We start from the raw sequence: 16,919 nt of genomic DNA, 5'->3' as shown, positions 1-16,919 counted from the left end.
TGACTGGTGAGAAAAAGAACAAAAAATAATCATAATAAAAGAACCAACCGGCGCAAAGTGACATCAGGGTCATTAGGAGGAAACATTTGGATGATGATGAAAAGTTTTGATCAAAACCACACTTTCAGCCATGGGCTGAAGCTTGCCCCCCCGAGCGAGCCACCCCCCCCCCCCCCCCCCCCCCCCCCCCCGGCCGTATCGGCGGCCTCGAATGCCCTTCCTTTTAAATCTCCATGCGAGCGGCTGCAATTTAGCCCTGAAGTAAACACTGTGGAGTCCCCGCAGGAAGCTGTGGAGATGGATGGCAGGATGGATCCAGGACACCCCCCTTCAGTGTGTACATTCCCCCCGGCGGCTGTTTGCCTCGCTAATGGACGGCCGCGCTGGCGTGAAGGAGGCGGCCGCCTCTGTTTAGACAGAACCGCTCTTAAGTAAACTTGCCAGCCCCGCTCAAATAAACCGCACGCCGGCGGAAGGAAGAAAGGCGGCCGGGCATTCTGGGTAACGCAGTTCACTCGTCCACTTTCTACATTTCAAGCAAGAGCAAAGGTCCCCGAACGCCGGTCGTGGATCAACTGGGCCTCACCCCAAATAACGATGTCTTGCGACCGCTTTAGTTTATCCTTCATTCGTGCTCTGTTTAACTTGATCTTTGGTTTGGCGCCGCCTCTGGCCGCTGTTGAGATTGCATTTAGGAGTGAGGAAGGACGGCGTGAGAGCAGTCGCCGTCATCTGTCTCTCTTCGAAATGTGGCGCACGAGTGTCTGTGAGTTGTACTTTTGTTGTAAGAATGTTATTCATGAAAATAGGCCCCAGACCAGTTTGTTTTTTGATCCAACAACTTGCGACTGTGCTAATGTGCCAGGAGCGATGAGGTCACCCGACCTGAGCGCTCCTCCTCCTTCCTCCTCATCCTCGGCGTCCTCATAAAGCGGCGCCTGTTGAGCTGTCGGCCGGCTGCCAGGGCGCCGCGCGCCGCCAGATGTTTCGCCCAGCCAACAAAATCTAAAATGCTCCCAAAATATTATATATGTATGTATTTAAAAAAATCAAACGTGCAGATGTGATCAGAGGCGGGCTGTGCGAAGGTATGCAGATGTTGACACATGCTTCGCCTCGGGCTGCTGCAGCCTGGCAGCATTCGAGTCACACGTGCCTTCGTCGTCTGTGTGCGAGAGTATGTGTGTGTGTGTGTGTTTTATGGGAAGGTGGAATGTCATCATTTGTTGTTGCTTATTGAACTCCTTCCAAGTTTAACAAGCGGACCTGCCTGGTGATTGGGAGGCTGGTCGCGGCTTGTCTGTCAGTACACACGCATTTTTAATACGGCTGTGTTTGTGTGTGTTGGGGGGGGCAAAACTCCATTTCACAGATTTTCCTTTTTGGAAAATGTTTAGTTGGTGAATTTGTGTGCCGTTGCAGGTAGCTTTGAACAGACATTTTAGGAAATTACCATAATTCCCCAAATATGAGATGAAGTCCAAAAGTATGGGTGCGTCCTATAACTGGTAACGCGAAAATTGAAAAAAAAAGGATTCAACACCGTTCAAGACTGATTCGTCAGCCATATAAACCAAGTTTTGAAACACAGATGTACGGTTTTACGTCGGTTGTGTTCTTCCGTATTATAATTGGGACGGACGTCAGTTGACTGTTAGCGGCCAGTGCCTGTCGCAGCAAACAGCAGCCCGTGTTAGCTGAGGTTGCCGGCAATATTTTCAAGATAAGAAGCGAGCGGACTGAACCAACGTCGGAGTCCATCCTTCACATATAGTCTTATAATGAATGGTCTTTGGTTTATTAATTGCGTTCTTTTGTACACAGTTTTGTGGAATAGCGCCACCTGTTGCTGTGCCATGCCTTAAGTGTATGTTTTTTGTTGTTGTTGTTTTTTCAGCCGCACCACAGTTCTTCCCAACCTTTCACCCTCCGGTGCCCATCGATGACAGACACGCCCAGGGGCGCTACATCTACGAGCCTTCGCCTGTACCTCCTCTCCATGTGTAAGTAGCGCGTTCTGGTAGAGGTGCATCAATTAATCGATAAATTGAATCCATCCGTCCATTTTGTGAGCCGCTTCTCCTCACGAGGGTCACAGGCCTTCCGGAGACAAACCCAGCGGTCTCGGGCCAGTAGGCGGGGCACACCCTCAGCTGGTTGCCAGCCAGTCGCAAGGCACACGTAGATGAACAACACTGACAAACGCTTCGATTTGGTGTGTACGATGCATGTTTTGGGGGAAGATACACATAGGCAGGGGGAGAACGTGCAAACTCTACACAGGAAGGCCGAATCCAAAGAAATATAAAATGTATCTAGTTTTTTTATTTACGTAATATTATTGTTTTTATGCAGACGTTCTTTTCACAAAACATAACAACTTCAATTTTTTTTTTTTATTGGTTTGATAACTGACTCTAAAAACGATGTAGGCAATTATGCTATCGGGCTAAAAAATGCGTTATCCTCTCATTTTATGGAATAGAATTTGGAATAGACATTTTTTTTTCATTGGTTTGGCAATGAGCAGTGGGGGCATGGGAGTTAATGTTAGCATTATTAGGGGCAAAAAAAAATGTCCGATAAGGGTTTCAAAAAGCTCGAGAGAGCGTTTGAAAAGACGGCGCACGAAGCCAGCAATCTCAGTCTATGGAAGTGACGCCCCCCCCCCACCCCACCCCCCCACACCTTTAATCAGACCTTTCCACTCCCCCTTTGCAACACGCCGTCATTTGTATTCCCCGTGTCGGCCGTCCTTGCGCCGTTTGTTGGGACACGGAGGAAGCGATCAGCGCGCGACGAGGACAAATTGGACGGGGCAGCTACTTGGGCCGCATTATGTTTGATATTCCTCATCATTATCAGCTCCCCCCTTTCACGCCGTCATATCTCCCCCTCGCCGCCGCGCCGCTAAGCGTAATGAATTTTTGATGCCTCCTCCGCCGGCCCATCGCGCCTCTCGGGAGGGAGGGGGGGCGGGAGCTGATTGATGCCCGGTGTCAGCGCAAACAAAATGGCAAATATAATTTAGCATTTAGCTTACGCGCAGATAATGGGGCCAACACGCGCCGGCAAACACGGACGGCCGCCGACAAACGGGCCGGCCGGCTTGTTAGCCGTCAGCCGGAGAAGGATGGCCGGCGGGAACGGAATCAAGGAGGCGACAAGTTTCGGCCGCCGGCCCACGTTAACGCCGCACTTTTCCGCTTCATTTTCTCCCAAGTCCCGCGCGAATTTGCCCCCTCGGTCGTGAGTCTTGTGTCGTCACCGGACCTTTCGGAGGCTTTTACAACGGCGTAGTGCGTCCGTATAAAACTTGGCAAAATGAAGGCATGAACGGAGTCGCTAGAACATTTATTAGCAAGCAGTTCCATTTCATTTGCTCTTAAGTCGAAAAGAAAACCGCATGGCTCCTGTTCCGAAGCGCCCTGACTTATCCTCCCGTTCCAGAAGCGCCGCTCGAGAGCTCTTGACCGCCGAATTGCAGCTTCCTGCCGGGCACCAGCTTTCAAATGGAGTTGGGACTGGGCTAGAATTATTTGGGGAAATCAGAGGCGGGCCTCATTTCTGGGTCTCGGCATTGGGGCATTGGGGTTGAAGTTGGCACCACTTTATAGGTTGAGAGTTAAGCGTTAGAATTAGCCTTCAAGCTTAGGTTAGTTTTTCTAGGGTTGAGGTCATACATTTCCGTTCCGGAAGTCAGTCTAAATAGCTTCATCCGGCCGTATTTGTTTTCATGTGAATATGTGCAATGTTAGCCGTAGCTAATGTCAGTTTTATTTTTGTTAGTTGTACGGTGTAAATTGTTGGTGGCGAGTGTGGATGGAAGGAGTAAAGATGAAAAGCGCAAGACCACCGTAACTCGTTTGTGGACAAGCCGGAATATTCCTAAATAATATGCCAACAATGTCGCCGTGCGGATCTTGAATTTTCTCGCCCAAGTCCTTTTGTAAGCTGATTTTCATTTTTGGGGGGTTCGAATTTTCATTCAGGTTATGTTGATCCATATATATGTCCATATATGTATATATATGCGCAACTGTGGCTGTGGGCTGAATCGGTGGGCGAGCCGCTATTGGAATCTTTTCATAAGTCTTCTCAGAAAAGTCAAGGCTCCAGAACACATATTTCCCGGAGATGAAATTCCCAAGGGCCCCCATTTTTCTGTGTTTTTCAAGCAACATTCTAGTGCGTTCCCCGGATTGCCGTTCCGCCCGACGCCGCGTCCCGCTTTCTACTTTTCAGACTTCAAATCCTAAATTTGAGATGGGAGAGCATTGTGAAGGTGCGTCCTTCCGGAAAAATATGGCATTGTTTGCAACAAGTTCTCCTCGGTGAGAAGAATTCATCGTTATTAGCGGCGTGCCAACTGTGGCTAAGTACACAGGCGCTATTATTGCGGTACTTCCCCATGCAGGCCCTCATTATGGGCTGTAATTACACTTGGGTCGGACCCTGCGGCGCTTCCATCAATCCAGGCCGGCTCCCCCCCTACCCGTTTTTTTTTTTTTTTAACGGCAGGCGCGAGACCACTGTATTAAAAAAAAAAAACAGGGCGCGCTTGTTTCCTCATCCGCCGTGCGTCCGCGTCAACGCAATCCTATCCTATTAGCGTGACGGCCTAATTGAAACATGTTTATTTATGGCCGCTGCTTTGGGACGAGGCGCCGCCGTTAGCGGCGCGGGCTAACGGGCTCCGCCGTTATGAGGCGGGCGGAATTGAATTAAAAGCTCATAAAATGAAATATGCTCCGTATTAGCTGTTTGACACTTAATTTGCCTTCAAATGAGCAGAGGAAATCACAAATGAACTGTCCTTTGTTTTTGGGCCCCCTCCCCGGAGCCCCTTTTTTACCTCTCGTCTTCCCTCCGTCGCTATTAGGCGAGCGCAATTACGGACGTGGGCTAATCGTTTACCTGATGAATTTCTGAAGGGGGGAGGTAACAATATGCCGTGCATATTAACGCCCAAGGCTTGGAAAGGCTGTTGGATGGGCTCCTGCTTGAAACCCTTTCAACATTTGAACCGTGGAGTGCTTGGCAAGACCCGATTTACAAACGTACCGCTTGCAAATTTTGTTCCAACCGACTCGATACTGCAGTCCTTTTTTTTTATGCTAAAGTACACAGCCTTTCTCCAGTGGGGATTTGTGTGAGATTTGATCAAGGTTTCTGCAGCTAAAGACAAACTTAATCGAATGCTTTTTAATGCCAGGGCTGGCTTGGTACTTCTTTCAAATAGAGAGTAAATAAATTGGATAATGCAACTTACTGGTACAACGGGGCTACGTGTGAGATTTCCCCAAGGTATCTGCAGCTAAAAACGAACCTAATTGAATGCTTTTTAATGGCGGGACGGCCTCGGCACTTCTTTCAAATTGAGAGCAAATAAATTGCAACGTGCAACTTACCGCTCCAAATGCGGGCTTTCGGGGCGCCGCCCGCCTCGGCCTTCGCGGCGCTCCTTTCATTGTCCGACCTCGGGAAACGGGGCCGGGCTTCAGCGCCGTCGCCGAGCGACCGCCCGCAACAATCGCGAGTATTGGCGCCGACTCAATGATCGCCGGTGCTCGGTCGGGGAGGGGGACCCCAGACCCTTGTTGTGAGGACAGCCGCCACAAAAGCGTCTTATTGACTGAGCTGCCTTTTGACCCCGTGTGGATTTAAGAGATGATTACTCCGAATGAGTCCATTAAAGCGGGGCCTCGCAAACACGGGGTCCCTGAGCCCAAACCTGGGGGCCTACAAAATCTTTTGGGATGGTTCAGTATTACTCTTGTCATTATTAGCATTATTGTTATTATTATTATGATTCTTCTTCTTATTATTATTATTTTTATTATTATTATTATTATGCCATTCTGTGAAACGGAAATCATATATACAAAAGTGGAATATGAGAATAATGGTGTATTTTGGAATTTCACTAGTTTAAATATGACTTTCTTGCCTTGTTAGACTGACAATATTTTAACGATCGTCAAAATATTAGTGAAAAATTAAAAATAATAATGAAAAAATAATACAAAATAAATATTTTTAAAAAAATCTTGCGAAAGAATACTTAAGAATACTTACTAAAATAGTTCCTTCAGAAATGACATTTTCGGGGAAAACACTAAAAAAAAATACAAAAAAAAGCAGAAGTAAATAGAAAACAATTTCAGTCTAACGACTTATCGTCATCATTTTTTTTGGTTTTAAAAATTTAGAAAAAAAACAAAAAAAACAAGAATAAAACACAAGTAAAAAAAACAACAAATTATCAAAGCAACTTTCCCCCATAAAAAAATGCATAACGGATGCCCAGTCACTACTTTAGCTTCTATTCCATGCGCCTTATAATGCGGTGCGCCTTACCTACGAAAACACTTTTAAAACAGGCCGTGCATTGAAGGCGCACCTTAGAATCCGGTGCGCTGTATAGTGCGGAAAATCCAGTAAACAAATTTGTTTAATCGCTGCTGATCTCCGGTGCTGCCGGTGATTTGGAAGCGCGTCCATGCGACGTATCTGTAAGCCGCCGCGTCATCGATATCATTTGAAATGTTTTGAGTCATAGCGGCTAAAGCTAATCTATGCTAATACACTTGCGTATTGTGGCTTTAAGGCCGCGCTGTTGTCGGGAAGCGCCGAATTAGCATCCAATCTGCATTCCGCCACTGCGCGTATTCGCCGCAAGTTTTATTCCAAAGTTTCACGCGCCGCGTCCTCTGCCGAGTGTGTTTGTTTGTGTGTTTTGCAAGGATGTGCGCCGTGTTTTGTTATTTACATAAACTGTTGTCAGAGCGCCCAATCTGCGCATGTGGAGGAGCAGCGCGGCTCTTAGCATAAAGAGCGCAGCCTTATCTCAACTACCTCCCCATCCAGATGGGACCGGGCCGAGCCATACGCACATGGAAGAAAACAATAGAAAGACAAAAGGCCCTAGTGGAGATTTTCTTGTAGCGGGAAGAAATGGTGTGTGTATTTTTGACGCGTTTGCTTACATTTGTGTGTTTGGGTGTATTCAAGGCGGCGGTGTTGTGTGAATTTCTCGCACCAAGTTTTGGAAAGAGTTTTTACGAAGAACTACCAAAGAGCACGGGGGCCACACCGAAAACATTGGAGGAAAAGTTGACATTTTGGAATGTATTGCGATAAGATTTGATTTTCAGAGAATAATATACACAATTTATTCAGCTTTAAAGATTCGAATGATGACTGTTTTATCCAAAAAGCCAAAAAGAGTCTTCAAACATGCCGGACAAGCTGAGTCATTTGATGAATGTGGCTTGGACCAGCGGTTCTCAAAGTAGGGTCCGCGCTCCCCCGGGGGTCTAACTGTAGCGGCTCTATAAAATAATATGGGTCATTCACGAATTTGCTGGATTGTGAAAAATATATCTACAGCGTTTTATAATTTGGCCCTTAGATGTTTTCTCCGAGAAAAAGGTCCGGACACCCCCGGTCCAGACAGAGATGGATCGCGTCCTAAATTGCAGGCGTAAGGAAGCAGGCCCGGCCCATCTGGTGCCAGCATCTCTGTCCAGATAGGGGGCGCTGTCACAGACGGGCCCCTCGCCTTCTTCATCTTCCTCTCCTGCCGTCCCGGGTCACCTCTCGTACGCCCGCCCCTCCCCGGCGACCTCCCCCTTTCCCGTGTGGATCGGGGAGGGGGGGGGGGGGGGGGTCGGCGGTCACGCGGCGGCTCTCTTGATGATTAATGGTGTTTATTCTTGACAGAAGCCTCCCTTTATTTATCTGCATTGCAGCCCGCCCGATACTATCAGTCACCTGAATGAAAAATATTCAGTCATAGCAATTTTGCAGTATAATTGAGTAGAGTCACTTGCTTTGACTGTCCTCCCCCTCCTCCTCCCCGCCGTCCTCGCCGACTCTCCCGCCGCTATCTGGCAGCCTTATCGCCGGCGCCGTAATTTTGCGCGCCGCGTTTGTTTGATATGGAGAGGCTGGCTTGAGCCGCATTTGACATAAAGCCTCTCCAATTTTCTACCGGGGAGGAAAAGTTATGCGGCGCCTGTGTGAAAATGCGGGATTTCCACAGAAAGGAGATAAATATATGGGGCGCATTCAAGCTGCGTTATTATCGCCCCGTTTTTTTTTTTTTTCTTGAACAGACATTTCCGGACCCTAAATGGGCTGCTCTGTGCACTCCGGCGGGATGTTTTTTTTTCTTGTGTTTGCAGACGGGAGTGGCGCGGCCAGCCCGGTTGCTATGTCTGCCTTGCGGGTTTGGGGTTCCGGGTTTGAATCCGAGCTCAGCGCACTTGCGTTCAAAAAATCCGCCGTCCTTGTTCGTCCGTCCGTCCGTCCGTCCGTTTTCTCGAGGCGCTTGTCCTCACGAGGGTCGCGGGCTTGCTGATGCCTATCCCAGCTGACTTGGGACAGCCTGAACCGGTTGCCGGCCAATCGCAGGGCAGACCTGAACAAGCATTCACGCGCCCAATCGCACCCAGGGACAATTTAGTATGTCCAATTCACCTGCCACGCATGCGTGGAAGGCGAGAACCCACGCAGGCTCGGGGAGAACACGCAAACCCTACGCAGGAAGGCCAGCTGGATTCGAACTCGGGTCCCATCACTGTGAGGCGGATGTGCTAAACACTGCCACGCCGAGCCGCTCCGTCTTCGTTCAATGAAGGCAAAGTTGTCCGTCAATGTGAAGAGGGAATGGCTGTTTGTTCTTGCGGTGGGCCGGCGACCAGTCACGGGTGCGCCCCACTTCTCACAATATGTAAAATCCTCATACCCACGACCCAAAGGCGGAAGTGCGCACCAGTCGGACACCCGCCGCCCTTTACTCAAATCATGATAGGCACAAATGAAAACAAAAAATCCGAACGAACTGGATTTGGACGAAAACCTTCCAAAATGACTTGCGCTACTCAGTTCTTCACGTGTAAATGCTGACTTACAGCATGTAAAGTGTCATATTAATAAAATGAGGGCGCGGGTGGGAGTTGACGGGGCCTCCATTCATCCGCCGTTTGTACGGAGCGCGTTAGCGGATTAGCCTTTCTTTACACCAGTCATTTGCGGCCGGCAAGTCATGTTTTGAGGTCTCCATTCGCGGCTTTCATGCGGAGCACAAAGGAGGTGCGCGTCTGAGGGGACCAGATAACCGGCAGGTGTGTGTGTGTGTGTGTGTGTGTGTGTGTGTGTGTGTGTGTGTGTGTCACGTTTGCTGCCTTTTTTTGCCTCTCACCTGCGAGTGTTGACAATGTGGATAATGCGTCCAATACTTTAATGCTGAGAATGCTCATTGTTCTGACAGTGGGAAATCGGAACAAATCAATTTAAAAGGCCTTTTATCGTGGTATTTGCTTTCCGCAGTTAAATATACAGCTAAATATACGGCTAAGGTATTACATAGCTTGTCAAAACATAAGTTCCCAAAGTTCTTGCTGTGCATTGTGGGACTTGTAGTTGAGGAAAAGCTTTTCTTTTGCTGTAAGGATGCCTTTTTCGTTATACCCCCGTAGCTGTTAATGTTTTTTTTTTCCTCACAAAATTAAAATTCTTCTATGAATTGAAAGGGCTGATGCCACTCAACATTTTGAGGGGTTGAAAGTAAAAGGATGGTGATGATAAGGCCAGCTTTGGTGAAAAATCCCCGGACCCCCAGGGGTTCATTTTGCAAACGTCGTGGCACAACGCGGTCCTGCGGTAAATTGGGACTGGGCCGTTGGTTTGGAAAAAAACAAAAAGCGCCTTGACAGTGGTCTTCTTGCCTACGTGCTGAGCTCCCGCAACACAAATGTGGACTTTGCATTAGTCTCATCTGAGGCGTCCGGACCCGACGAGTCCGCTCTGGGGGCCACTTACTGCCAGCGAGGAAGGAGAGCGAGCCAGAGGAAGGCTGTCGTAAATCCGCTTCGTTTTTCCCATCCCCTCTCCAAACGCCGCATTTCTTTATCTCCTTGAAATTTCACTCCTTTTACACCAGCAAAAATGAATTCACAGCGCATAAAGCCGTCCGCCTTATCAGATGTGACGTCCATTACTTTTGATAGCTGCGTGGCTTCGTGGCTAGAAGAGGGCTTTGCCACTTTTTTTTTTTTTTAGAATGATAAAATGTTTAGTACAGCTTAAAAAAAGTTCAGTGTTTGCAACATCCTTCGGCGTCATCATTGTTTTAATGTGCTGTCATTGCTTGTCCCTATTTCATACCAAGTACAACAAAATGCAAACTTGAATAATAAAGTCGTGTATATAAATTCTATCAGTGTACTTCAGTGGTTCTCAAATGGGGGTACGCGAGAGGGTACCTGCGGACATCAGGAACTCGAATTGAAGCAAGTACGTTTGCTTTTCAAATTAAGAGCAAATGAATCGGAACATGAAACAACTTTTTTCTAAATGGTCCAATAGTGACTCTTGCAAAAATGGATTGTTATTACGGTCTAGAAATAAATCCTAATGGAGTTGCTAAAAAAAAAACCTGAAGAATGTCTGGACTCTTTGAAAAAGAAAAACTTCAAAACACGTCTTTGGCATTGAATGAGTTAAATATGATGAAATTAAATGATACGCCTGAGCCATTTAGCAGCTTTCTGCGTAACGGCGCCGCGTGGCGTCGGCCCCCGAGCCGAGCGCCGTGATGAAATAGGAAGGGGCGCCGCTTGACGTTTTATTAGTCCAACAAGATGGATGAAACGGGCGGCGCGAAGTAGGCCGGCCGGGTTCTCCGGCGCCGGGCTTGTCCGGCTTCTCCATCCTTCCGCACCGACGCGGCCAAGTGTGTATTAAGAGGCGGTGATGGATTTCACGCCGCAAAAGCCAACATATTCCCGCCGTCTCCTACCTTACTCCTTTGTTCCCCCCGCCCCCGCCCCCTCCCCTCCCCTCCCCTCCCCTCCCCGCCCCATGCGGCTCGGATCAATCTGAAGGATTACGCGTCTCCGGCGGCGTGTTTGTCTATTGTTTGTGACGGGGTTCGGGCCCGAGCGATGCGGCCGACTGAAAGCGAGGCGGGGGGCGGAGTCGGGGTTTCGCGCCGCTCGCCGTCACCTGACGCGCTTGCGCGCGGGGGTCGGGGCTCGGCGTCTTTAGCTGCGGGCGCCGGGGCCGGCCCCCTGCGCCCGGGGGTCGCTCGGCGGGAAAGAAAAAAAAAAGGGATGCGCTTCCTTCCTGTTTTTTGTTGACGAGTGGCCGGCTAGCCCGGGGCCAGCCGCGGGAAGTCAGAACGCCGACAGCCAATTCCGCCGCCGCCGATGCGCTGGGCCCGCAAACGCAAAACAACAACAGTCTCGCCGGTGAAAAGTCCAAATAAACCGGCAACCCCAGAAGCGTGCCTACCCGACTTTACTGCGATAAAAAAGAAAAAGTACTTTTCCCCATCCTTCCGCTTGAAAGATATTTGAACACTTTTGCCAGTGATTTCTTGCCGCCTGCACTTATTTTCACACTTGCACAGTAAATATCCTAATTCCCCAAATATACGACGCAGCGTCTTATAGGACACATTTTACTGTCAAATTCTGTTATTTTCTGTTACCGAGTAAAAGACGCACCAACACTTCATATATGTAAGTTATACATTTCGTTAGAAATGAGTATTTGAGATTTCCCACACTGTGAGCGGTCAGCGAACACCTCTCCAAAACAAAAGCCGAATAAATCTCATCCCTAAGTTATACATTTCATTGTAAATACATTTATTTGTTTGAGGTTTCCCACATTGCGGTCGTTCAGTGAACGCCTCGCCAGCGTAACCTTGAATGCGCTATTTCCCTTTTCCTCGCGACGCAGCTCGAGTTCTTTTTGCCATAAATACCCAAAGTTGCACGCTATCCGTGCTCCGCCAAGTGTATGATAGCGTCTATACGCCAAAATATAAAGTGGTTAAACGTGAGTGACTCACTGGAGCCCCCTGCAGGGACAAGCCTGGAAAGTCATCAAAGCGGAAACTTCCATGCACCACTTGTAAAAAAGAGAGGGGGGGGGGGTTGTTCCCTGATTCCTTTGATAGGACGGAGGGAGAAAGCGGGCATTTTGTGTAATTTCTCTTTCATGTTTCCTCAGTAGATTTGTTTTGTTCTTATCTCGCTGGCTGGAATGAGCTTTGATTGCACTGTGGAAAAATTTGCAGACCTTTGCTAAGGCCTGACAATCCTTTTTTTTGGACCATACTTTTTTCTCAGGATTTTGACTTTTAAACTAGATTTAAAAACGGAAATTTTGCAGTAGTGAAGACGGCACCCAATCAGATTGCTGTTCCGGTGCGGGACGTGACGGGACCGCCTCCAGAAAATTCCCGCCGCCCGACGGGACCCTGAATAGGGAACCTGACCAGCCCCCTTCCATTGAAGGCCTTTGATGTTTGGGGGGGGGTGCGCCTCACCCACCGGGGTCACATATTTCCCCCGGGTGCCTGGCAACTCCCTCCAAGCCCCGTTTGGGGACCGCTGAAGCAGGAAGTGCCCCCCACCCACCCCCACCCCCCTTTTATGTGCCCACATGCCAGGGCACTATGCTTCTTTAGATCAGTGTTTCTCAAGCTCCCTCCTCCCCTTTATTTTTTCCAAATGTAATAAATTAATAATCCATTTAAATGCAATTCTATGGCAGTTTACCAATAAGTTGCTTCACGTTCTAATTCAATTTGCTTTTAATTTGAAAAGAAAATATACTTTACCCTTTCTGTTGCTGATACTTCCAAGAACAATGTTCAAATCCCACAATTGTCAAACGACAGCGCTAGAATTTTTTTGAACAAGAATTCTGTTTCATTCACGTCATTAAAACCTAAGACTTTGGAACAACATTGGTGCTAGTGCTCTAGGCCTAGTCTATTTAGCAATAGAATAGCAAAAGTGTTTTAGGGCCTATTCTACTTGGCAACTTAACAGTAGATAAATCAGTGGCGTCCAAGCCATGGCACAGGGGCCATTTGCGGCCCACCGCTCAGATTTTTGCAGCCGCGTCCGCTCTCCGGGGAAAAAAAGAAAACGTTTGAGGGAACGGAGAAAGCGGAGGTATTCCGGCGCGGCTCACTTCCCGTTCGGGCAGACCGCAGTGTCAACACCGGTCCGGCCCGGTGCGGCAGCCGCCGTCGCCGCAATTATACCTCGGGTGCCTAAATGAAGCCGTCAAGGCAACGACCTCGCTTTCCAAACAAAAGACGGGCCTCGCTTGGACGCCGCCACGGAAAAAGAAAACAAGGTGGAGCATCTCCCGCCGGCATATTTGTTGCGTGGCACATGCCGGAGGGTGCGCGAGCGGGAATAAAACAACATCCTGTGGCCGCCCCGCGTGTTAACATGCCTCGTCGTAAAAGACGCCGCTTTGAGCCGCGGGGAAGGAAATGGATTCCACATGTGCGTTACTAACTCTTTCCTTGCGCGCCGTCGGCGAGACATCACGGGGGGGGGGGGGGGGCGTAAATCTTTGTGAAGGTGTGGGAAAAGTGGCACGCATTCCTAACGTCTTACACTGGACGCTCGGTTGGCTTTTAACGCTTGTTTCGAGCCTAATGACATCATCTGGGCTAAGGTCTGATTTTTTACACGAAAGATAAACGTCGAAAATATTTGTTTTGTTTTCTTTGACATTTAAAGTCAGTCGCATTTTCTGAATTGACCATCACAGTTTATGCAACGCTCTTGAAGTAATAACGTCCGCAAGAAAAACAACTTGATACTGTTCCCCTCCGGTCCAGAAGGTGGCAGTAAAAGTTCTTCCAATAATCAGATTTGATGTTTTTTTCTGCCGCCACTAAAATTTGATGGCGTCTTCTTCATTTTTAAAAGTCATGTGAAACGTATATGATGTCATTGAACCAGATCCGCACCTACATTTAACACCTTTGCACTTTTACAACCAAATAACGCGACCCAAAAATATTAACTGTACAAGGGAATATCCATAATATTCTACCGTATACAAACACCGATTTTTTTATTTTTTGGTCACGCTGCATCAATTGCATCGCCGCAATGTTGTCTTTTCCGGCGTGCATCCTGACAGCTGAACGTACCGTTTACAGAGATGTCTCAACTCCTCTCTGCTCATCGGTACGCCACCCATATTACTCGTCCTTCGCAAGGGATAATCAATATGCGACTGCGAGTACCGTTGTATGTGTGTGGTGTTCGCTCCGTCGCAAATGTTGGATACCGCTTTTTTTTCCGAATGATACCGGGACGAGTAAGACTTAAGAAAGACACGCATATTCCAATACGGCATTTTCCTCAAAAAGTCATGAAATCGATGGCAATTTTCCGTTTTTCTAATTGGTCGTTTCTAGTACGTCCACATCAAAGTGTTCCGAGAGAGCAGGCGGCCATTTCTAGTAACGATACCTTGAAATAAGGCCAGGTATTGGCCCGATACCCATATATGGTACTCACACATACCTACAGGCCTTTGTTTAAAGGCAACATGGACGCTATTTAGCGCGAACGTTAAGCTAACGGAGCGAGACGATATTAAAGCACAATGGATCCGAGTACAACTCGTGTCGGAGTCTTAATGTGTGTGTGTCAGTGTGAGACATGTCATCACACACACGCGCGCGCGCGCGCACTCTCGAGGCCAGCGAAGGCCTTGAAGTCACCCCAGCAGACCCTTCGGGCTAATTAAAGCAAGGCGCCGTTAGCGGCGAGCGCGACCTTTAATAACGTGCGGCGGGCTCATTACTGGCCCCGGGCCTGAGCCCTTTCATTAGGCGCGGAGCGGCGGCCGTCGGGGGACGGGGCGGAGGTCGTAATTGGGCCCCCCCCCTCCGCTCAAGGTCACGGCGAGCCCGGCTCTCCGGCCGGGTCGCCCGCTTTCCTCCGAGGCCCTTCGGCGGCGGGGTCCGCCGGGAGGGGCCGATCTGCCGTCCTCGGGGGAGGGCCTCGCCGATCAAGGCCGTCATTAGGAAGTTTCCTTCCCCTCCTAGCCAATTAGTCGGACGGGGAACTTTTGTCGGCTTTTATTGCGCGCATCAAAAAGACGAGCGAAAGAAGTCGGCGCGTCGCGTTTGAAGACGTCCGACGGTGGTCAGCGGGTCGATGGCGGCGGCGCCGTTAAAGCTGGCTTTGATCCCGGGAAGTGTCGGCGCAGGAAGGCGGCGCGATCTTAGGGGAGAATCTCGGCATGCGCGCCGTTCGTTTTTAGGGGGGATGAAAACACTCCAAGCAAGAAGGTGGCCGCTTTTTCTTGAAAGCCTGACGTTTTGAACCTTCAAATTTCGCGTTAAAAACAGAGGCGCGGCGGATGGATCGATAATTCGCTCTGATAATCGATTGAATTTTTGCTTCCGGACCCGATGATTTCTTTTGTCTCGCGTGAAAGCAAACGACGGCGTTGAACCAAAACAAACAACATTTTTGCCCGTTTTTCACTTACAGAGCAAAACAGCTATCAGATCATGTAAAAAAAGTCAATGAGAGTTGAATGCAATTTGAAATATGTATCGTTTTAAATGTTTAAGGGGTATGCGATGAAAAAAGGTCATTGTGATGGACAAAAGAATGAAGGGAATAATGATCTTTTGGGCTGATGAAGTCTCCGTTCTGGTCTTCCCCGGGCAGGCCTCCGACGCTGGCGGGCAGTCCGGCCTTCTCGGACATCTCCCTGATCCGCATCTCGCCGCAGCGGAACCCCTCGGTGGGGGGCGAGTCCCCCTTCCACCCCTCGCACCCCTACATCAACCCCTACGTGGACTACTTCCGCACGCTGCAGCCGCTCGCCAGCCCCTCCCTCTCCGTGCTGTCGGCCAGCCGAGGCCTCAGCCCCGCCGACGGTGAGCTCGCCGCGTTGAAAATGAAAGACGTCAAATCGCTCCCTTTATTGTCCAAATTCCACCATGTTGTTTGGACTGTAAGGTGCATGGTAATACCATACATCGAAAGATCTCATTTTCAACGTAACGCACTTGGAATGTTAGAATACTGCACCAACACAACCCTCCCACGCCTGTTTGCGTTTATTAGTGGTTACTGCCCCCCGGTGATGAGTAAAATGCAGTTCCAGCTCGAAATTAATCCTTCCGTAGCGTCTTCTTCTGTCCCCCTTTGTTTATTGGGAGATCGCCCCCTGGTGGCGAGTAAAATGGCACTTCCAATTCAAATCCAATACTTCAATAGCATCATTTTCTGTCTCGCTTTGTTTACTGGGATATTACTGGCTAGTTAAGATGAAACTGCACATTCGCCGCACAAGACCATAAGATGAAGGGTTGAAAGCTGGGGAAAAAAGCAGCGACTTGAAATTTACAGTAAATGATCTGAAGTGAAAGCCATTATAACAAGCAAGGGCCACAAGGGCCAGACTGTAAAAAGAAAAAAAAAAAGAGCAATTGCTCCGATTGGTTAGTGAGCCTTGATTACGACGCACCTGATTGGCGGGATCAGGCTAATTCCTGGTAGGTCAGCGGCGAGCACATCCGTCTTTATTAGGACCCAACTCAGATGCTATCTGGCTGATGAGGGTCATGTGATATGTTAGAGTGGGGGGAGGGGGGGGGGGGGGGGGGGGCAGGAGGCTAATCCCTTTGATCTGTGAGTCGTGTCCGAGACCGCCAGGGTTACTTACTGTTACACCATACCCGGGGGGGGGGGGGGGCTTGGGAGAGGTCAAGTTCACACTGGAGGGGCTGGGTGCATTCTCCAATGGCTTTTGGATGAAAAGATTATTCCATTTGATAGACATCACATAGAACAAGGGAACATTTGGAATGCATTTGTTTTTACTTATTTAAAGCTAAAGATTATATATATATATATATATATATATATATATATATATATATATATATAAAATTGTGTCACAAACTGCGCATTCATATAAAATTTCAAGTTGCTTCACATTCCAATGAATTTGCTCTCATTTTGAAAAGAGAAATGTTCTGAAACATTTTCAGAACGGTTTCATCTCTGCCACATATGCTGGAAAATTATGTCACTACGCATCGTAATAAAATTGCACCT

The 16,919-nt window shown here is 48.6% G+C and overlaps 1 protein-coding gene across 2 annotated transcripts in view; it reads left to right on the top strand.

Annotated features, from left to right (window-relative positions):
- The window catches only part of gli3 (GLI family zinc finger 3), an 83,483-nt gene that overhangs the window by 46,100 nt on the left and 20,464 nt on the right, over window positions 1-16,919 (top strand). For both annotated transcript variants that reach the window (XM_088402141.1, XM_088402139.1), the window contains exons 4-5: window positions 1,898-2,003; window positions 15,522-15,733. In XM_088402141.1, the coding sequence (XP_088258267.1) occupies window positions 1,898-2,003; window positions 15,522-15,733 (318 nt within the window). The remainder of the gene's footprint in view (window positions 1-1,897; window positions 2,004-15,521; window positions 15,734-16,919) is intronic.

This window comes from Hippichthys cyanospilos, chromosome 19 (assembly GCF_059441005.1).
Source record: "Hippichthys cyanospilos isolate Australia breed blue-spotted pipefish chromosome 19, RoL_Hcya_1.0, whole genome shotgun sequence".
NCBI lineage: Eukaryota > Metazoa > Chordata > Actinopteri > Syngnathiformes > Syngnathidae > Hippichthys > Hippichthys cyanospilos.
The sequence above is the reverse complement of the archived record's forward strand: the minus strand, read 5'-3'. Positions and strand labels throughout refer to the sequence as shown.